This window comes from Pseudonaja textilis, chromosome 1 (genome assembly GCF_049901715.1).
Source record: "Pseudonaja textilis isolate UNSWEBS1 chromosome 1, rPseTex1.2, whole genome shotgun sequence".
Lineage (NCBI taxonomy): Eukaryota > Metazoa > Chordata > Lepidosauria > Squamata > Elapidae > Pseudonaja > Pseudonaja textilis.
In genome coordinates this window covers 299,366,359-299,389,399 of record NC_141990.1, presented here as the reverse complement: position 1 = coordinate 299,389,399, position 23,041 = coordinate 299,366,359, and the positions used below count along the sequence as shown (strand labels likewise).

At 37.3% G+C, this 23,041-nt stretch overlaps 1 protein-coding gene and 1 non-coding gene across 3 annotated transcripts in view; both read right to left on the bottom strand.

Annotated features, from left to right (window-relative positions):
• Window positions 1–1,724: 1,724 nt before the first annotated feature.
• TRAF3 (TNF receptor associated factor 3) overlaps window positions 1,725–23,041 on the bottom strand; it is a 95,369-nt gene continuing 74,052 nt past the window's right edge. The window contains exons 8-13 of one of the 2 annotated variants that reach the window (XM_026698543.2): window positions 21,052–21,132; window positions 18,099–18,173; window positions 15,257–15,349; window positions 13,645–13,785; window positions 5,388–5,562; window positions 1,725–3,094 (exon numbers count right to left, since the gene is read on the bottom strand). In XM_026698543.2, the coding sequence (XP_026554328.1) occupies window positions 2,523–3,094; window positions 5,388–5,562; window positions 13,645–13,785; window positions 15,257–15,349; window positions 18,099–18,173; window positions 21,052–21,132 (1,137 nt within the window). In that variant the 3' untranslated portion in view covers window positions 1,725–2,522. The remainder of the gene's footprint in view (window positions 3,095–5,387; window positions 5,563–13,644; window positions 13,786–15,256; window positions 15,350–18,098; window positions 18,174–21,051; window positions 21,133–23,041) is intronic. The other variant, XM_087922219.1, reaches the window with a different exon arrangement.
• On the bottom strand, window positions 10,239–10,345 carry LOC113435358 (U6 spliceosomal RNA). Its single transcript, XR_003373907.1, has one exon. It is a non-coding gene; the product is annotated as a U6 spliceosomal RNA (small nuclear RNA).

The window sequence follows — 23,041 nt, the reverse complement described above, 5'->3', positions numbered from 1 at the left end:
CACAATTAACATATTTCAATTTGACATTAACTGCATGATGCAGACGCTATGGGTACTGAGCCCTTTGGACATCTTCACTAGGGAATCCTGTTTTCAGTAAAATTCTGTAATGCATATACAAAAGCTCAGCTACCTATACTCATGACTATTAGAATAGTATGAGAAGCCAGGTTAATTCTTTCCCCTAAGAAAAAGTGATGGGTTTACATCAGCCTGTGTAAAACTGTGGCATATAGATCTTGAGTAGGAAGTCTTCCTTTTGTATCAGAACTAGAGTGGTAACGCTTGCCTTCTTACATTGATTTGTACCAGGTGACACCTAAGAACCATAAGAAAGGCAGAATACAGTACCTGAATAATGGAAGGCAAGAATAGGAAGACATATTGCTACAAAACGCTCTGGCTGCCAAATAGTAGGCTGTATTCAAGCAGGTGGCTTGAAAACCCATGAAAACCACTCAGCATGCACTGTATATTTATTAACAGAAAAATACCTCTTGCAGGCACTGGGTAGGAAGGCACAGCCATAAAGATCAATGGCAAGGGCAAGAAACACAACAATGAAACATGACAATTAAACTGAGTCCTAGACATGAACTTAGCCTATAATGCCCAACATAAGAGAAAGCTCAATGGATGTAACATCACTGGCTAGACAACAGGCCACACAATTCCTTCTTCCAGATCCACCTCAGTTCATTCTAGGGGAGCATTCAGGTTACACAGCACCCATGAAATTAAGCAGCACCCACATGGTTGGTGTACACTCAAGCTATGCCATTAGACTTACTAGTCTCACAAAGGACTATTAAAACAGAAGTCAGTAAATTCTGTGGGTTGCAATCAGCATGATTTAAAGGCTGGAGAATGCTTTCTAGTAAAGCTCAGGTAGTTGTTTAAGTAGGAGGCTCCTGTGGGTTTCCCTGCAGGGATAGGTGTCAGTTTGCCAGAAAACTATCACTGTGAATTGTCTAGCAAATCTATTCTCTCACAATTCTGAATTGAGCCAAATTGAAATGATTAGCTCTGCTACTTCGAGGCATTTTATCTTGCAGCAGTTTCACCTACTGCCTTGGAAACTGAAGGGAAGGGGCACTGTCAGAAGTCCTAGCTCCATAGGAGCACTGTGAACAAAAATATAGCACCTGAATAAGTAATATTTCATTGATGGAAACACTGGTGAGCCAGACAGTCATCTGGGTTTCCATTTTTGTATGCTGCAAAATATTGGTGGGTTTTACAGATCAGTCAGCACATTATGCCTAAAGTCCAGTTAAAACAAATATTCTAACAATCTGAAATTAAAGTCTGAATAAACCATGAGCTATAAAGCAGCACGTCACAGCTAAGGCACATGAATGCATGCACACCACCATATCTCCATTAAGACACTGCTTTCTCCTAACGGATATCCTTTGTAAGATAGAAAAATTTCTACCTAGAGGATTAATTAGCAGTTTCCCATATAGGTATTACTCAGCACTACGCCTCCTGTCAAACCCAAAAAATATGTTGCACATTTATGCTTTAGCAAAAAATATAATATGTTTATATACACACATCTATTTCATAGAGCTTGGTCTGAGCGCATGAGGCAGAACTTTAAAAACATACAGGATTCCATTTAGAACTCCAAAGTTCAACAAATGCCCTATTTTAGGGTGAAAATTATAAATCTGATAATGATGCACAGCATCCATGAGTGATTTTTTTTTCTTAATTTTGAAATAGTGTCATTAACTACGACATATTGTAGGTTTACATTTCTAAAGAGAAATAACAGCAGTATTGAATAGTTTCTTTTCATATCACAAGTGATAACCTGCATTTGATCTTTTTTTCTTCCAAGAAATATCAGTCTATCAACAGTTTTAAAATAAAATGTTTTCTGTAGCAATTAATAGAACTCTAAACAAAAATATGACTCTGATTTAGACACTTTCAAGAAGATCTAGACATTTTTGTCAAGGTCTTCTGACAAAGTAATTTTTAAAACAGAGACCAGATGAGGCCTTAAAAATAGACAATATACTATATTTCAGACAACATTGCACTTAGATGTTCAAAGTAATAATATCTTTAACTGCAACAATACTTCATAATTTCTTTTTTTACTTAACATGCTGACAGGTTCTAGCTAACCCACGTGAACTTTTATTTTCTAGTTAAAATGAAAGTAAAGTCTGATGTCATATTCAGCATAAGATACTTTTTTTCTCTCCCAAATTATTGTCAATAAATTACAAAAAGCTTTTCTGATAGTGATCTTTGTCTTCGTGAGGATTAAGTAACTTGTCAGAACTTGAAGTGTTCCTATTAATTTAAAAAATACACCACAGTTATGGTTTCTTAATGGGTTGCTATGTTTGCCATTGGACCCTATGCAAGTTATACCTCCAAACTCTTCCTCTGTTAACATAAAGTGGTCCTCTCTGAGCTTTAAGGACCTCTCATTGAAGACAGATATAAAAAAGAGCCCCAAATGGAGTTGTCTTCTGTTGAATCTGCCTTTCTGCTATATGTCAGGGGTCTGGTAGATCCGAAGTATCCACTATGACTTTAATAAAAATAGTATCATCTTTAATATATGTTCCATTTTCTAGAACAGTTTGTGCAACAAAGACTGGGCAACCAGATGCAATATTCATTTCCCCAGTGGGTTTCTTGAAACTACTGCTGTTGGGGTCTGGCTTGAATGCATCTCCTAAGTGGCGCCGAGAAGGTCCTTGATCCATCAACATAAGGGTGACCTTTTGCTTGAATGGCCAAGGAAGCAATGCATCATATTCTCCCCGCATTATAACAAAGAACAAAGACAAATGTGTCCCTTTGCCCATCCCATCTCCATTGAGGTAAACCCTGGCACACATCTTATAGCCAAAGTATCCTGTATAAAATGGTTGGCTATATAAGGACAAAGTCTTCCCCATAACAGCCTCTTGCTTTCGACGTTTATAATCTCGAATTTTCCAGATTAATACTCCATTGTAACTTGCTGTTTCCAGGACTTGAAATCGGAGATCCATGTCAGCCAGACGGATGTCATGAACGCTTAACATTTGATCATGCCTAGATAACTGTGATTCTAGAAGACCTAGAAAGAAAACAAGGGGCTTCTTTAAACCTTAAAAAATAATAAAAGGAGATTTTCCATTATGCTGCACTTCTTTCTTCATTTACACCAGGTCTGTCAAATTCTCAGCCTGTGGGGTTGATGCATCACGTTGGCCACCCCACCCCCAGTTTAATGAAGGGAAAAATGTCCCAATACGTCAAATGACACAGCTGAGTTTGACACCCCTGATTTACACCCACTCTTTATTTAGTAACTGAGTTTGTTCCAACAACTAGGTCTTTCAGAAATATGATCATTAAGTGAACATGTGAGCCTTGTTGCAAAATCACTGGTTGGCTCCATATCATTCAGATAAAGATCTCTTGTACAGCTATACCAGTGTTATTATCATTCCAGCAGGCATAATCAGATGGACAAAATTTGGTCATCAGTGCATGTATTGGTTGCAAAATTATTATTTTATTACACCATATTTGGGACTGGTAGCTGACAAAGGTAGTTGCTTAACAATGAGTGGCTATAAAGTACTCAAGAATTCAGTGGGAAGAATACCCAAACTTGATGGATCTTAGCAAAAGGTGTTTCCATAGTATAAAACATGCAAAAAGCTTAGGGTGAAATTAGTGAAAACACCTTCAAATTAATACTTAGGTCTCATAAAAACCAGACTTCAGAAATAATTTTGTGAATCAGTTACACATCTGTAAAACCATACAAATAAAAGCCTTCCTTCCTGCAATGTGACTAAGTAATGAATATTTATGTACTTATACTTTTTATTTCAATTTATTTGGCCACCCATCCCGAATGAATGATTCTAGGCACCTAACAGCATTTAAACATATCATCAAACAAGATAACAATTATATATATTGAATAGTAAGCTGCCCAGAGTCATTGACTGAGATGGCCATAGAAATTGAATTAAATAAGTAATCAGCAACTGAAGTAAAACACCAAAAGAACCAGCAAACAAATCAATGCCACATCTGGATGGAATGGGACAACTTGCTGCAGCCAACTTGCTGCGGTTTACTAGCCACAGCCCACTCACTGTGGCCAACTTGCCACAGGACAACTCATGTGGGACAATTTAACAATTCAAATTATTTAAAATAATTAGAAAATATTCTAATTTTGTCATTCACATTTTATTCTGTCCTTTGTTTGCATTCTTTCTTTAATGATTCTATTCCACCATTTCTTTGATATTAGTCCTGCAGTGAGTTGGCCATGGTGAGTTATCCTGTGCGAGTATGCTGTGGTGAGTTGGAGGTGGAAAGTTAGCTGTGGCGAGTTGGCCATGTTGAATTGTCATATACCCCATCTGGATCTCCAAGCTCAGTGACACAACCATGTCTTTAAGGTCTTGTTGCAGGCCAGCAGGGTACAGGCAAATCTAGTCTCTGGAGGAAAGATGCACCAATGGGTAAAATGCAAGTCTGTATATGTGGGGAAGATATGTGTGCAGTTATATTTTCACACATATGTAGAAAGTAAAATAATATTTTCTGGGGTTTAAATGTTCTATTATTCTAGTTGAATGTTTTTTTTTAATATTATTGGAGGCTTTAATCTTTCTTAGAATTCTCCTCAGTAAATCAATTCTCCATGCTTACTGTACAAGAGTCACTTTCCTCTCTTTGGGATGGAAGCTTATGAAATGTCAATCACAAGAAGAATCAAGGCGAATCCTACCTGAACTTTAAGCTCTGAATGACTATAGTACTGCTCTGTAATGAATGAAGAGTAATTCACGATGCTTTAACAGATGGCAATCCTTTTTATATGCTAATTTGTCTTTCAATTGACTAAACAGTATTGTGTGAGCCTCTTAGAAAGGTACATATCATATTGCTAATTGGTGGCTCTATTGCTTCATTCAAATGAGGCAATGACCTTTTTACTTTATCAGATCCCATTGTGTTGCTCAGAAGAAAAATTCCTCTGAACTAAACATGTATGATGTCTTCCGAAGACAATTGCTATTCATTTTATGAATACATACTTTATATACTGTATTTCAAAAAAATGAAATTTCTTTGGAATTCTGAAAAGTTAACTCATAGCATTATCAACCATGTGGCTCTTAGCAAACTATATATGCCACTTTGCTCTAATGGGACTTGACAAGAGAATACCCCAGTTGGTTTAGCAGCATAAACACTCTAACATAAACATTATGCACATTAATCAAAGAGTCAGGTTAAATAAATAGATATCCAGGAAGAGGTTAGAGGGCAGCCGCATTTCAGAATGTCTAAATTTGTCAGAATCTGCCATTACTTCACCATCTCATGTTCAAACTTACCTGTGTTTCTAGCTCCTTGCCCAGTATTTTTATCAATGCTTTCCAGTTCAGTCACCCTGTTCTGGAGGGACTCAACACTACTTTTCATGCTGTCTGCTTCTTCCCAGTTCTGTCGGAAAGGTCGAATCTCCTTGTCTAGTTCTTTCAGCTTCTCAGCTTGACTATCTATTACCCGCTTTTAGAAAAAAAGTAGATTGCATAAATATAGAAGAACCTCAAGGAAAATAATATACAGGAACACTTAATACTGTACAATAAAGTTACATAGTAATTATGTAAGAATTTCAAATAAACCAGACATGACTGCCTAGTGCCATACTCTGGTATTACTCACCCATCTAATAAACCTTATTAATGCAAAAACAATTAAGAGAAAATAAAATTTAAAGAAATGTATGTATTACTATTATAGTTGCAATGTGAAAAAAGAGATATATTGCTATATTCTTTTTGGCCAGGCAAAATCAACAGAGATGTGTGAAACAGCAAGTATGTGATTGAGAAGAATCTTGGGCTGAAAAATCCCAACAAAACTTGTTCTCTGTTCCTCTCTAACTGTACCAGCTCCATCACTGCAAAATATAAATGTATCATGGAACTGGAAAGGAGGTCTGATTCCTAGTCTTTAGTGGGCCAAGACATATCAATAGGACTTTTGCCTCTTACTTATATACCACTCCATAGTGCTATACAGCGGTCTCTATGTGATTTACAGTGTCAGCATATTGCTCACAACAACAATCCAGGTCCTGATTTTACCAATTTTGGAAGGATGAAAGGCTGAGTCAACCTTGAGCCCATCAGGATCAATCTCCAGGCTATGGGTAGAGTTAGCTTGCAATATTTCATTTTAACCACTGCACCACCAGAGCAATAATACAATACTTTGCCCCATACAATTTGAAAAAGCAGAAATTTTAACTGGAAGCAATTGAAACCACAGGATTTAAAGTGACAAGTATACTATTCAAACCCAACATAGATAGAATATTTACTCCAACTATAATGTTCTCTACTGTATCTACGTTGTTATAGCAGGCAAAAGAAATTGTAAGTGATTTCTGAATCATTCTGTATCAGTTCCCACCACTGATGACAACTCCTAATCAGTTTCAAATTATAGTATTTCCCAGCCATGGTTAAGATTTTTAAGCAAACAATTCATTTTACTTCATTTAATCAATTGTATCCATGAGTTGCAAAATAACTGGCCAGGGCAGATAATTTCATCTTGATCTAGAAGGAAAACAAGAGGACACCTTTTGCCTTCTATGTGGCTTGATTATGCCTTATTTGGAAGTTCAAGAAGCCAGTGAGAGGGAATTTTAATATACAAAAAAAAAAAACACCAACCCTCAAAGCTCAGACGAAAACAGTGAAATTTAGGGTTAAAACAGTGACATTTATGGTTAATGATATAGACCAGGGGTCAACAACCTTAAATACTCAAAGAGCCACAAAGATCCTAACTGGAAGCGCCCTGTTCAATTCTGGAGCTGACCGGAAGTCCAGTTCCCCCACTATAACGTCTCCTTCTAGTGCAGCATGCTTTTTCCTCTGTTGACCGGTAGTCCAGTTCCCCCATCATAGAAGGGGCGTTGGTACTTACCTGACACGCCCTTTCTCTGTGAGCTGTGAACAGCACCCATTGTTTGTTTGGGATGATGCTTCTGTCGCTCGTCTGATAGGCCAGGCTTTAATTGAGAGGATGCTCCTCCTCCTCCACAGGACTCCTCCCAAGCCTCCCCAGTTTTGGTGAAGTCAAAGTGATGAAATATTTCTTCTCCTTCACCCTTTCTAATACTTGGCTGGAATAGCATCCCACCAGACGAATAAGGGTGGGGATGGATGCTCTTCACAGCTCACAGAGAAAGGGCGTGTCAGGTAAGTACCAACGCCCCTTCTCCAGAGGAGTTGTTCAGAGCATCCATTGTTTGGGACATACCAAAGCTTGGCGTGTCCTACGGGAAGGCTTCTGTCTGGTTTGGATTCCCCTTTTTCTTGGTCCCTATGGACCCTTTGTAACACTCTCCTGTCAAAGGCAGCCTCCGTAGAGGCGAAGACATCATTCTAATAGTTTCTAAATAAAAGGCGATGGTGAGGCCCATGTTGTCGCCTTATAAATTTTCTCTATTGGCACTTGTGGCCCATGTTGTCAACATCGCAGCGCTCCAGGTCGAATAAGTACAGGACGTACAGGATGGGTAAAGGAAGAGATTGTGTCTCATAGGACTTGGGAACTGTGCTCTCAGCCACTTACTGGTCATTGAGGAAGAGGTCTTGCACCCAATGGTGAGTGGTTGAAAAGAAACAAAGAGAACCTTTGTTTCCTAACACATATCGTGTGGTTGAAATATATGCAGAAAGCTCGCCTTACATCTAGATTGTGGCATTGTCGTGCCAGATTTTATGTCAGTTTCAGACAAATGTACGGGAGTATCAATTCCTATGGTCTGTGGAAACCCAAATTTATCTATGGGTGAAAGATGGATCTGGACTAAGGACCACTTTGTCTGTGTGAAAAATACAGAGCTCCTGTCTAACTGACAAGGCTACTAGATCCAAGATGTAACTGGCCAATGTAATGGCAACCAAGAGAACCACCTTGTATGTTAGGAATGGAGACGCATGGTCTACAGGGGCTCAAAGGGAGGTGTTTTTTTTTTAGTGCGGTAAGGACCCTGTTGAGGTCCCACGTGTGATATCAATGCACTACAGGAGGCCGTAAGATTGTAGCCCGATGCAAAAAACTTGCATATGCGTGGGTGATGAGAGATGGACTGCAAGTGTCTCCTAGTGATGACCGATGGTAAGGCCACCCCTTTGCCTCTTTATATGAACAAGATAATAATGAAATGTCATATAAATAACGCTGCCGTCTAACAGGTGTGCCTGAGATGGATACCCAGAGCCATCAGAACCTTCATAAGAACCTTGGGCAAATGACAACCCAAAGGACAGTGCAATGTATTCAAAACGTTGAGTATTACAACAAAAACTAAGAGGTTTGCTATTTGAGGATCTAATTGGAATGTGGGGATGGGCCTCCATTAAGTCAATGGAGGGTAGAAAATCACCCCTTCTGAAGGTCAGAAGTATGGAGTTCAGTATACTCATCTTAAGCGACCTATGAACTATGGATCGATTAAGTCATTTTAAAACTAAAATTGCCCCTGCTGATCTGGTGCTACAGGTCGGTTGCCTGGATCTCCAATAAATGAACAATAGCTGTCTCCATCATGCTCCCTTTAACAGGATCCCTGGAGAGAGGGCAAGTAATGCAAAGGTTCTGGGGAGAGCCAGGCCTAATCTTCTGATATCTCTAACCCAGGAAACAGAGGTAGAGACATCCCATCTGTCCGTGAAAGACTTGAGCCTTCCACCAATAGGGGCACAGTCGTGAGGCCTATGTTGTGCCTCGGAGACCTCGATTTCATGTTCCTCAAGAGATTCTTTTGCTCTGCCCTCCCCTTCAGTTTCTATCTCCAGATCCGAAACTATCTGATTGTTGGTGATTCATGCGTCCAGACAGTCCCTGGAGTCTGGAGAGAAAAAGTCCGTAGTAGAGGGAACGAAGGAACCCTTCAAAAGGCTGGGAAGGATTATTTGGGGGTCTATGAAAAGAGAGGAACTTATTTTCTGCTTCTAGTCTTTATCAGAGATAGGTCAGGGGCACCACCAACCAAATTATCTCCCTATATTGGGGAGGAAGCAAGCTTCCATTAGTTGTGTGATATCTGCTTGCCAATGTCTGAGCCATAGCAGTAGGCGAGGAGTAACCTGAGATGCCCTGGCTTGAGCAGATAATTTAATAGTTTCGTGGCGTCCCTGTGTGCCCTGATACTGGAATTTGAGATAATCTCCCTCATATAGCAGAGCTACCTGAGAGACGATCTAGTAAAAAAAAGGGGGGGATGCGGCTGACTCCGCTCTTATGGCCCCCACATCAGATTGACATGCCCTACATGGAGACAACCTGTATATCCTTTAACATGAGAGCCTCTTCTGCTTCCGTTGGAATTGCAGAGGAGGATGATAATCGCCATTATTGTTTTATCTACTATTGTGGTGATGAGAAATTTAGCAGAATCAGAAAACCAAATTAAAATTTTTCTATCATATCCTGTAAGAGGGGTATACACCACTGAAAAGACCCCTTGTTTCTGGACGAAGTCCAAAAACCTCTGTGGGACAGTTATGACTTCCTCTTACATTATTGGTTGGGAGAAGATTAAATCGTCTGACCCCCCCCTTACAGTAACAATTGTTGGGGCGAGAATGGAATATCAAGGCAGGCAGTAGGGGCTTTTGTTTTTTGAAACAACAGAGACTTGAAAAAAGACTGAGGGCGAAACAGACCTGAAAGTTGGTGGTCTGGCTTAATGCCTTCAATGTTTGACATGCCCCCCCCTTTTAGGGGATCCGCCTCTGACAAATTTTGGTCACTGTTGTGAGTAGACCCTTCCTCAACCTGTTCCATCTGTTCTCTAGTTCTCCCTCATCCCGTGCATCATGTGAATGTGTAACTGGATTATATAATACTCCCCTGAAGGAGGTACCTGCTGGTAATGAAGGTCTATTCTGCATAGTAACTAAATAGAGTGAGAATCGAGGTCAGATTGTGGAGGCTGCCTAGCCATCAACTTCTACTGTACTACGGCTGCGATGCCTCTTCAGGTTGCCATGTCCCTCCAGGCCTTCAATTTGTCAGGGATATCCTCTGAAAGGAGGAATTCTGGCGTGGTCCCACAACTGTCTGTCAGGTAAGTAGCACTGCTGAAGGCCTGGGCTGAACTGGTCCCTCTGAGGCTCTCCTGGATGGCATTGAGAGATCCAGGGATGGAGGCAAGGTGAAATATGGAACACTTCACAAAGTTGCGTGTCAACCTTGCGCAGCGGCCATGCTAATCTTCTCTGTATCATTCCAATTTTAGTATATGTGCTGCTGAAGTGAGCACTCTGGAACTGGGACCAGCCTGGCTGGGGAAGAGGACTGAGACTTCTGTTCAACCTCCCTCATGCATTTTTTTTTAAAGATATGCTTATCTAACTCATGTTGGTGTCTCTTGGCATCCTTTGTTGCCTTAGAGGTCTCTCTAGGACGTTTGACCTACTTTGAGTTGGTTTATTGTCCTCTGGGGGTATTTTTGGTTGCCCTTGAAGATTCTGACCTAAAGCCCACAAGGTGAGATATCTATATCTATATATCTATATGTGTATGAGATATTAATGGACTGTTGACTGGTTCAGAGGACTGATGTAAACAGAGGCAGGGAATCCTCTTGATATTTGCCCCCCCCCCTTTTGGTAAATTCGATTGTTATGTTATTATTCATAATAATATTGATATCATTAATATTGTTATTATTGATAATATTTTTGTTATATCTGTGCACAGCTACTAACATAAATTGTTGTGCTGTTACCAAACTCATAATTAGATGACTGAATATGGAATCAAATTGTGAGGCCAAACAGAGAACACCTTTCAGGATCTGTATTGCAATTGGGTGATCCTGCAGTCACTGGCCCTCAACAGCTTCCTGCCCAGATAGACACAGGCCTTGGCGCTCGCTGTTACTGTGCTGCTAGAATTCTGTGAGGGCTGCCAACTTAAAAAGGAAGCCCAATAGTCAACTTCAGAAAGAGGTCCATAATCGGCATAAATGTCCCCTGGACCCTCATGGAGATCCTTGTGAGGGGAAGTGGCCTCTCAACAGATAATGCCATGGAATTCTTATAAACAAAATGATGCCGGCGTTGTTTTAGTCGTCAAGATGTAGCATCAACCATCATGTCTTATTGTGAGCCGATGCAAATCTAACTGGAATTTGAGAATTTGAGTAGGAGAACTCTGAGTTCTCTGGCTCCACCCGATCAATAGCTTCTTCTATATACCTTGCGGGAGTATATCTGAAACTACAGAATCTCCTGTGGAGAAACACCTGAGGATAAGGATGCTCTGTCCTGCTTAGTGACTGGAGTTATAGGGAATTCCAATCAGAAGGAATGCTCTGTTGTTGGCCAGAGCAGTATGCTGTACCCATGCAGAGATACATGGGCGTATTGCTAATTCCATCTACAGTCTCATCTTTGTGGGGATCTTTTCCGGTAAGTCATCATATTGACAGAATCTGGCCGCTGTTGGGGCAATGTGGCCACAGAGGCACTTTGAGACACTTGTACTGATCTAGATGGGCTACCTGATCTTGTGCAGCTGCGCTGCATCTGGATTACACAGACAGATCTAGGGGTGGTTGCAGAGGGGGATTGGAGTTGAAGTAGGCCTGGAGGAGATGAGGTTTGAGAATTTTCTTCATCCTCCCACGTGAACTTCTTCATGTGTTTTTTCTAGTACCTTATGGCGCTTGTTAGAGTCTTTTTCTGCTGCTTAGGAGATACACTTAGAATGCTTCAATTTGTTTTGAGAATTTGACATGGCTCTTGAGCTACTGCCGCTTGCCATTGTGACCGCTTATTAAATTTTATTGTTAATGAGGCTGAAATGTTGGGCGGTTGGCACGCCCAGGGGCCTGAACCAGCAATGGCCAGGGAACCCTAAAACAATGTTCCCCAGTTTTGTATAATGTTATGTAAGAATACTGAATTCTTATTCTTGTTCCTATTATTATTATCATTATTATTTTGTTATTAATATTATTATTTCTGAATTAGCCAAATTTGGAACACCTCATAGGTCTAGAAAGGAGGAATTGTTGAAATAAGATGTAGGCCTGTGACAGCTTCCTGCACAGGCAGACACGGGCCTTGGTGCTCGCTGTGGTGCTGCTATTTAATTCTATGAGGGCATAAGCCAACAGTTTCCTCCTTAATGAATAACAGTCCAAAATAGAATAATTCTATCTCTCTATCTCTCTATCTACCTACCTACCTACCTACACACACACACACACACACACACACACATATGTATTAGGGTGATTTCCCTCAGGTTCCAGGAAGGAGACCCCTGCTTGGGGAAAGAAAAGCCTCTCACAGTTCCAGAAATAAAATGCAGATCACTACCGCATGGTTAGTGAGTCTGCAAAGGCATATCTCTTTAGGCGCGTAATGAGTTAAATTGGGTTAATGAGTTAAATCGGCTCAGCAGCACTTCCACGCCTTGTGGGGAGTCAATACTGCAGAGTTTCCCCTTGAATAAAAAGGCACGGTGGGGCAGATGGACGCTGATGCCCCCACCCCAGACGGTGTTCCCAGGGGAGAGAAAGAAGCCTCGGACCCTTTAAAAATGGAGCCTCTCCCATCGGGTGCGGGTGGCAGCGATCGTAGCGGCTCGGCTTGAAAAGATCGTAATGTGAGTTGTTAGCCATGCAGCTGAGGCGTTATCACCTCTGATCGTCCTGGGGGCGAGAGATCATTATCTGAAGCTCCCTTGGCTCAAGTTATATATCGTAGGGAGCTGCTTGACTCATTGAAACTAAAAGCCTTAAAGGAGTTGTTTAAAGTTTAAAAGCAAACCTTTTTGTTGTCTCCTTTTGAAGCCTTTGCTATTCCGGCCAAGGGAAAGGAAATTAACCATATTGAAAAGGATTTACTGGAACCCAATGGCATTTCAGAATGACTTTCTTTCCATAATTATCAAGTTTGAAAATTCAGTGAAAATATCACATTTTCTTATATATTTTTAAGATACAAAATTGCTGAACAAGACTTTATGCTCTAGAATATGACCTCAATAGATGGTTCAATCACATAGCCACACCTAAATTAGTCTATGCCCTGCCTTTCTCCCTCCCCCAAAATCATTTTTAAAAAGTCACCCAGAATTTATTTTCTTTAACAAAAAGAATCAATTAGTTCTGCAGTACTAAAATATGGAGAGAGCTGTACCTTTATTACCTTTATTATTGTCTTTGGAAAAAGAAAGTCATAAACAATAATAATCAGCCTAACATACATACAATATCTGTGCAATTTACATTAATAAACGAATGCTACTATTTGAGGTAGAAAAGTGACATTTAAACACATGTGGATTTACAAATGATGATATACATTCTCACCATAAAAGCTGTACCTATGTGTTTTCATATAACTTCATGAAGATAACCAAGGAGGAACTATCAAGATGCATACTGCACAGCCATTTTTCCTGAATATGTATCTATTCAGAGATAGCTAATTCCTGGGGAAGTGTTTAGGTTTGTAAACTTGACTAGTCTTCAACATGGAAACCAAAACCGAAGGAGATGGTTTCTATGGGGTTTTTTTAATGGAAGAAAAGCCAAAATCTTACCTGCAAGTGATGTATTTTAGTTTCATTACTTCGCAACATTTCCTTCTGTCTCTCAATTTCTATTTCAAAGCTACAAATTTGATTATGTAAAGTTTGTATGCTCTTGTTCTTTTCCAAGCTTTCATTCTGGAGCATGGCCACCTGAAAAAAAATGCTACAATTATTCCTCCAAATGTGGAAAAGCTTCAGCCATCTCTCATGGTCAATGAATTACAAAAGAAGTAAGATGGAGATAATTGTGTCCTCCTGCTTTGTCTCTTAAACAAAATAAACCTACTGGGGATGTGTTCTGTGGCCAGGACTGAAGCTATTATATGTGTAGTAATTAAGTGAAACTACAAGTGATGAAAGCCAAAATCAGCCTGTAGTAATTTTATGAATGAAATCACACAAAGGAAAAAATGAAAGAGGGAAAAGCTTTGTTGATATTCCCTGAAAGTAATCAATCCATGCTTTTGTTTCCTTAAAATTCTCAGCCAACTTTCTAGACTTTTGAACAGTTTCATAAAAGATTGCTAACTAGTACATTTTATTCACAGCATGTGTCATCCACGAGAACTTGCACATGGTTCATCACTGTATTTCCTCCCTAAAAATATCTTGCACCTGGAATTCAACCCTCTTGTCTTGCCAAAGGCACATTCTATATATTTGAAACTGAGAGCAACTAGAAAAAAATGTCCATGTAAAGCAAACTTTATCAAAAACTGTTAAGGATAAACATCTATGATCCACCCAACTTGTCCTTGACTATCAATAACAGTAAAATCATACCAAGATAAACAAACATCCATTTTTCTACCATCAGTAATTAAACTGTGCAAAATCAACTAACCCTTTTTTGTTTTTTTGTTTTTTTAAAAGAGGGTACTCTCCCAACACCAATACTGACTTCTGTTATTAGGATGCAAGAAAGCTAACATCATGACTGTGAGTTTATTTCATTGTTATATAACATAGGAATACTCATAATGTATATTTCAGGAAGTCTAATGTTAAAAATTATTATATGTTGGAGTATACTATATTTTATTATTATATTTGTTAGTCTGTCTGAGGGGAGTAAAGAAGAAAGAACAAGAAGGAAAAGGACTGGAGTTAGAACTATTATAGATAAGTTTAAACATACAATTTCATGATCCAACAAGTAGAATAAACCTTACTTTGCAATAAAATATAGGAGAAATTAATTCTGTGGTGATGCAATACAGTTCTATGAGCAATTTTTTTAAAAAAACCCAGAAATGCTGTTATATTTTCTGGCACAGCCTTTGTCAGAGATAGTTAATCAGTTGTAAATGATAAAAGTCTTCTGTTCTATTATTTAAAAACTTCAACTCCTTCCTTTATGAGATGAAACCAATGGGAAATATTTTATGAGAAGCATCCAGCTAAAAGCATAATATGAATATGCCACAAATTCTTGAAAAAATTACTTCAATGTTTATTTTTAAGTATGAGGCAGTTTGGTTTGGATTTGCTCTTAAATTTAAGTCATTTCATTGCCTTTGAAACTGAAGAGTACTTAGATAATACTCTAAATTCCAGAATTTTACCTGTGCTCCATTAATAAAACATTAAATATGAAAGATAACGTGAGCAGGAGATGTACCTTATTTTCCAGACAATTACTCCACTCTTTCAATAAGTCTACATGCTGCACTGCTGAGGTGGCTTCATGTGCTTTAACTTGCTGGTTTGTTCCCTGTGACAAAGAATATATTTTAGCGAGCTTCATTTTTTAAAGCAAACCTACACTAAAGTATAGCACTGGTCCATCTACAATTGAACAACATTATATATTAACCCACTGATGCATTTTCAAACATATTAACAGAGACCTATTTTAATAGAAAAACAGTACAAGTAACAGAGATTCCACTTTCCAATAATTAGTGACACACCGAAAATTTAAAAACATAACAACTATGTTATCATTATTTCAAATCACATTTTAGAATCATTTAGCTAATTGAAAGTTACATAGTATATTTTTTTAACAGTAAAACAGTATTTTTAAACAGTAAAACATTCCACAAATGCTGCTCTAGCAAATAATTGCCTCAAAAAGTGGCAAAATCCCTGCCTTGCTATAGTGTTGCCAATATTTCTTTAATTTCTTTACCATTCATTCATTCTCAATTAAAAAACCTCTTCCTTTCACTGTTTTACCATGCAACTGTTAAGTTCCCTTATCCTTATAGCAAATTCCCTGGGGAAGCTATTCTATATTAAAGCCAAATAAGGGGTGCTGGTGCTGCCATCTTTGTACATAGTTATATAGAAATGAGTAGGGGAATTTCATTTTTCTCTTTTTCATCCTAGTAAAACTGGAGTTATCCAATTAAGATAATTTACAAGAGCTTCAGTCAGACAAACCAAAAATGTTTCACAGAGCCAATGTTATAGGGTATGACAGACATCAACATAAAGGGAGTCTAGACAAATTCACAGTTTATAAAGTCATCAATGATAATTATATACCACCTTCTGGGGAAGAAAAGGGAAATATGTATCTAGTTGGTTATGTAGTGATGAGATGACAAGATTATTGGCTCTGGGATGTTTGTATGATTTTAAACTTCTGACTTTCACCAATCTCAAAAACTAAATATTAATCAGTTGAGATTGGTGAAGGTCAGCTGTGCTGCCACAGAGCACCAGTAGATCTGATACCTATAAGCTTGGAGGGAGAAGGCAATGGCAAATTATATCACTACTGTTGTTAAAAAAATACTACATGGATATGCCCATGAAATTATAAAAATTGAGTTTCAACTCAATTACTTTCTATCCATGATAGAATAAAGGAAGGACAGGTAATTGGACATTATTAACAGTGTGGTTTTAAGGGCAACAAGTTGTAGCAATCATTTTCTTAGTGATATTAAAATTCCACAGGAACAAAACTTGGTGGACTGGATCAAAATTTCTAGGTTATCAAAATGCTTTTGTAGAGAGACATGCAGTTTCAGCTGAATAGACTGAAATGAAAACAGTCAGACCCAATTCGCCTACCCCCCCAGAAATAACAGCAACTCCTGCTTTAACAAAATAAAATTCCCTACTCTAAAGAACATACAGAACACTTCAGTGCTGTAAGACACCAATAGTTTTGCATCTTATATAATTAAAGAAGAAATTGGAATATAGAGTACTTAAGGAAAAGAGTGTATTTGCCATTCCTTTCTGTCATACTTTTAGTACACATGCCATTTTGTTAAAGTATTATTATATAGAATAAGTTGCAAATGTAGTATCCTTTTAAAAGTCAATATGTACATTGTGTTTAATATATTCAAACTATATGTAAACACATATATATTCAAACACACAACATAAAAATAAAGAAGGAATAGAGCTATTTCTTCTTAGAGCAATTGTGTTATATGCAAATCACTTAATGTTTTGATTTTATCACTCAGTGCCATTTGGTGTCTAGAGCCTTTTAGAAGAAAATAGTTTATTTGTCTTGTTACTACTTACTGATCTTATAGCATCGCTACATGGAAATACAGCCTCAGGTTAAACAGTGAGAAGGATAGCTCTATATGGAACTTGGATTACACTACCCTTCCTTTCCAAATATTGAAAAATGTTAAACTATGGGGGACAAAGGATTTTGTGGATTTAACATTAGATTTTAAAAGGGGCAGTTAACATTCAAATAAATAAAATTAAGCCACATGTCACACACAAGATAGATTAGAGAGAAAAAAAGATATGCAGGGATTTTATTTCAGTGAGCTACTCTTTACTCTTATCCTTTTTAATGTAACTCTCTTGCTGGAATTTAACACTGATGTCAAATAAGCAATTTACAGAAAAACATGTACTGCACAACTTAAAATATATAAATAACATAGCCTTGCTAAAAAAAGAAGAGCCCATATCTACTTACACTAATTTGCTTTTGCATATTTAATTCTTATTGTCAAAAGAGTTAGACAAGTCTGTTCGCACTTACAATAATATTTCTAACAGATTTGTACTGGGCTATTATGTTTAGTTTTCTTGAACACAATCCACTAAATTTTGAATCTATGTGGAATACATATCCAAGTGAAATCCGTAACAGCGGAATTTATACAAGTTTTTAGACTGCTATGGATTTTCAAACAGGAAGAATTGAAATGTTTCTTTTCTAAAAGTAAAAAATGTATCGCTGAAACAGCTGAAATAATTAGTCTGCTTTCTTGAATTCAAAAATGTGTCTTGCATATTCTAAATTTGATATTCAAAACTCTTGAAACCATTTAAATTTCTAAAGTATGAAAAAAAGAAAAGAAAAAGGACATTACTGTAAATCCAATATGAAGCTTTTAATCACTCAAGCAACTGGATGCATTCTCTTTTCATGAATAACAAGAGACATCAAGTCCAGTCCAGAGAGTTATTAATAATATTTTCTTATTGCAGACTTTCATCAAGTATATAAATTATTATATACTGACCTGAAAAGTGCAGCCATAACGCTTAAAACTACAGGTACTTGGGGCATTAATACATTCTGACAAATGTGCATTCAACTGTAATAGGAAAAAAATGTGTGAGTTTTTTGGGGGGATGGAAAATGTATGCATAATAAGATTAAAAATATATAGGGGATGCAATACAAGTTTGTATTGTGGTTGGTTGGTTTTAGTTTATTTTAAAACCATGTTTTCTTATTACCTCCAGTTGTACTTGAGAGTATACACATACACATGTAATCACAGGAACATTCCAGTAGAATATACAAATTGACACATTTACAGTGAAACCTAATCAAATAATCATTTCAGTTAATTTCAAAAGGATTTCAGTATGTTTTTATCAAAAAGCCAATTTTTCAAAAGGGACATTAAGTAACCTTGTGGACCAATCATTCTGGATAGAGGTTTCACTGTATTAATGCACATCCTTCATGCCCGCATCAGGCCGCTTCCCAAATTTTTAATTCAAAACAGATTTTCATGCAAAATTCCAGTGATAAGAAAATAGAACATTTTGACAGAGACAAATATTGCATGAAACAAACATGTACATTTGTAAATTAAATTTTATTTTTACTAAAACAGCACATAGAAATAAAACTATCCTAAGAGCAATGGAGAATAAAATAGATATAAGGCATGAAAGAGTCAAATAGTAAATAAAGGAACGGTCTTTATTATTCCACAAAAATCTTTTGGATTCTCTCAAACTCATGCGCTGGCCACACCCACTCTTATTTTAGTGAAGGGGGGAAAGTTGTGATATGTCACAGGACAACTATGTGATGTTGCGTGTTTGACACCCCTGCTCTAAAGCATCACTGAATATGACTACAGTGAAATCTTGGCTACCTGACACAATGTCAGTGGTCTCTAACATGCCTTGTTCTTCAGCCCTGTGCTTGCAACTAATGGAGATCTGCCTCAGGATCATGGAGTTTGTAAAATCTCCACAGCTCAACTTCTTGTTTATGGCATATGATAGATGCATGAGAAAAAACAGTTTTAGCTTCACTTTACAACAGAGTAAAAGTAACTGCAGGTAACATAGGATATGCTTCCATTTTGGTAAAGATTAAGATTTTTTTTTAAAGATGCTATAGAATTCGAGGGAGAAAAAAATCTAAGAAATGCAACTTCCTACAGTAATTTTTAAATGAAGAACAGCCAATCCATGCTTCTCAAGAAGTAATTCTTTAAAATTGAATAATATCATCCTAGAGAAAAATCTGTTAAGTGTAAAGAGAATGGCACAATTTCATTTTCCTGAACAAATATCTAGGAATTATTTTTCCTTCCAGACCTCACAATTATACTTGGTCAGCTTCATAAAAAGAAAGCTCCCTCCATTTATTATTCACTCATGCCCCCTGTACTACACTTATTTTTTGGTTAGAGTTTTCATATTAGTGGGAGATTTTCAAGGCAGTGGAAGAGATTATTATTTCACTGCTGGCAAATCAGATGAATTGAACAATAAGATAGTACCATATAAATTAGCTATTTCTGCTATTTCAGAAAATTTTTGATAAACTTCCTTTATAATTTAAACTCAATAAAATTTTCCCATAAAACCCCAACTATGTTATTGGTTTATAAGCTTTATTCAACTGCAACGATTTTTGTGAATTTATTAAATAATCTAAACATTACCTGCTCATTACAAAACCTGATCAATCATTTATAGGGGTCTGGCTGAGGAATTTTGGGAGTTGAAGTCCATAAGTCTATTTCACAAGCCCACAAGTCTATTTCTTACCCAAATCTATTTCCCAGTCAGTACTGAAACCACCAAACCTTATTAACTTCAATGTAAATACTAAGACCTCTAATAAATGTTCTATCAAAAGAAGACATCCATATTAATCTCAGACCAATAAATACACTCATCATACCATTTTTTTCCTAATTAAGGTCAATTAATTAATATGATTATAGTTATACACACTGAAGGTGAAGCATCACATTACTTCAATCAGTTGCATAGTAATGTAAGACATTATTATTCATTTGAACTTGCAAAAAAAATTGCTTGGCAAGATATGGAATGCTAAATCATCTACCCAAATTTCTCAAAATTCCCAAATTTCCGTCAAGGCTTTTTTAAAACCCAGGACAATTTTGGGAAACCCAGGACAAGTTCATTTGGGAAAGAAATTTGGGAATAAAATGACTAAAAAGGACTGGGGAAGTACTGCCAAAGAATGATTAATTTATCTCCTGCACTGATTTTTGCTCAGACAGACCAAAACAAACAAACAAAACAAGAAACTCCTCTATCTGTAAAGGTAATTTTTAAAATTCATTTCAGGTAGAATTTTCATCCTTTATGACTGAGTCATCTTTAATGCACCATGTAGGTATTTGGACTAGATATTACATTATATGTGTGTTACTTTAGCTCCCAGTACATTCTCAAATCAAAGAGAACATTGGAGGAAATAAATAAAGTTTGTATGTTGCTTTCTTAGAAATATTGTGCCCTCATGATTGATTAATGTAAGTTATAAGGCAAAGACTACAGATGATGAACTCAGTTTTTTATGGCAGCCTAACAGTCTAATGACTCTAAACTTACCAAGCAATTACACAATTCTTAAAATCTCCAATACTACCTATTCATTATGAAGAACATACACGTTTTTCTGATACCTGCGATAAGTTAATGTAGTTTTAATGCAACATATAATAAGGGTAAAGGGGGAAATATGTTGCAATCACTGCAGATGTTTGTTTACTTATTTATTTAAGAAAATTGCAGCATTGTATTCTGGGAGCTTAGAAATACTTTTAAAGTTAACTTCAGCAACAGAAAGATTCCCTTGTTCTTCAAATGTATTGGAGCTTCAACAACAACAAAACATTCTGCAGCAACTAATATAATACAGCATGTTATCTGATTTTATAAACAGCTCTGCAATATGATTTTTACCTCTTTTCTGAGGAGTGCTGAAACACTGCACTGATGAGGACACGTAACCATAACACAAGGACAGTCTGCATCTTCATGTTTCTAAGAAAACAATAGAAGTCATGCCACGTACGTGTAGATTCATAATCACTTGTACTGAACAAAAAATAAAATGGTGAAGAAGCTATTTCTTTAGACAAATAACATGACCTGTCAATATAATTTATTTTTAGGACTGAAATTTCTGCCTTTTAGAGATGCACAAAATGTTTCTTCCTCCAACCCCCCATTTCAAGTGTTCCAAGTTTGAACAAAATGTACGTTATCTTGAGTTCTATTATCTGGAAGTAAATGTGCACAAATGATCTTATGCTGACATACTTTTTTAAGGGTGCATTTGCTTGTTAGTTGTGCAGCAAGGTGTGTGCGTGTATGCACATGTGATAATGTATGATATATATACATATCACTTGTTAATGCATATGCGTATGCATGTATGTATGTTGTAAGCACAACACTTGACTGCAACACAGTAATGTTTAATTTTTATAGAAGAAAAATAAAGTGAATACTCAATAATAATTCATTAAATTACTCTACTAAAAACTATCTGACCAGCTAGGTTTTACAGGGTCTTGGTCACTGCTACTGTTTATATGCCCATTAACTGCATAATGAAATGAATGCAGAAGATTGATCTCTTTATGCTGATGATGGATCACTGAAAATTTTGGTTTTTTTTTCTCTCTCTCTCCCTAGAAATGTTTCGATTCATCCTACAGCAGATAGTTTTAAAACATTGGCTGATTTTTCTGCCATTTTGCTATCCTACCTATTTCTGCAGCAATGTGATTAAAAAGAAGATAGCAAGGCAGTCACAACCATTTCCTACTACTTCATTCAGAGCTTGCAATATTCCATATTTGGCTCCAACAAATACATGGACCAGCTGTTTCAGCTGTTTCAAGTTCTTTTTCAATAAGATGTAGACAGCACAAAATGTTTCAAACAAGGTTTTGTTTCAAAGTTGAAGCAAAACACAACTGAGCTTATTTTTCATATCTCAGAGTTTAAGTACAAAATATAGACTTTAGAAGGCTACAGACACACATTTTCTTCCACTAAACTCCAAAATCTGCAAAGAAATCTCTAAGAAACGAGGTTTTAATACTGCTACTATGGTAATCAAGGTCACAACTAGCAGATACAATCAGGCATCAGATTGATAAAAGTTGCCCTTCCCAACATAAAATTATGTGATATTGTTTTTAAATTAATTTTTAAAAAACCATCAGTAATCCGTGCTGAAGATACTAGTCTCTAGAAAAGTTATTATTCATTGAATTGAAAATCCTCAATGTAACTGGGATTTCTTACTTTGCAGAACTTGTAGAGGTTACAAAAGTCTGAATCATCGGACTTTCGGTTTGAGCTTCTTCAGCGACAGACCGACAGACTTGTCTCTGTGAGGCTTCGATCCGTGCTCGCGGCTGGAGCGCCCCGAGCCGGCTGGTTTCGGGGCTAAGCCACCCTGTAGAGGTGGTGAAGAGGAGGGAGACTGCCAGCAAGGTTGAGGAGAGCTGCATCTCTCCTCCCCAACTGGCCATTACTCCCTTTCCTGAAGGCGGTTGCAGCGGTGGTCAGAAATGGCCACCACAAAGAAGAACTCGACCGGAAAAGAATGTGCAGGAGGAAGATAAGAAGAGAAAGTTTTGGTTGACCAGGTCAAACAGCAAAAGCAACAAATAAGGTACCCTGGAATTTAAACTGTTAAAAAACAATAACATTGTTCCCTAAGAAGATTTTTAAGCTGCGAAGGAGAGAGAAAAGGGAAAAGATTTGGTTTTCTCCTTTTCCTATACTGACAGCAAGAGACTTAAGCAAGAAATTTGGAAAAAATCCACTTTGACAGCAATAGGCATTTAATGCTGAAAATAAAAAGTCAAAGGGATAATAAAGATTTCTGGATAATTAAAAGCTTTTGAAAACAGGAAAGGAGAGAGGAAGAATA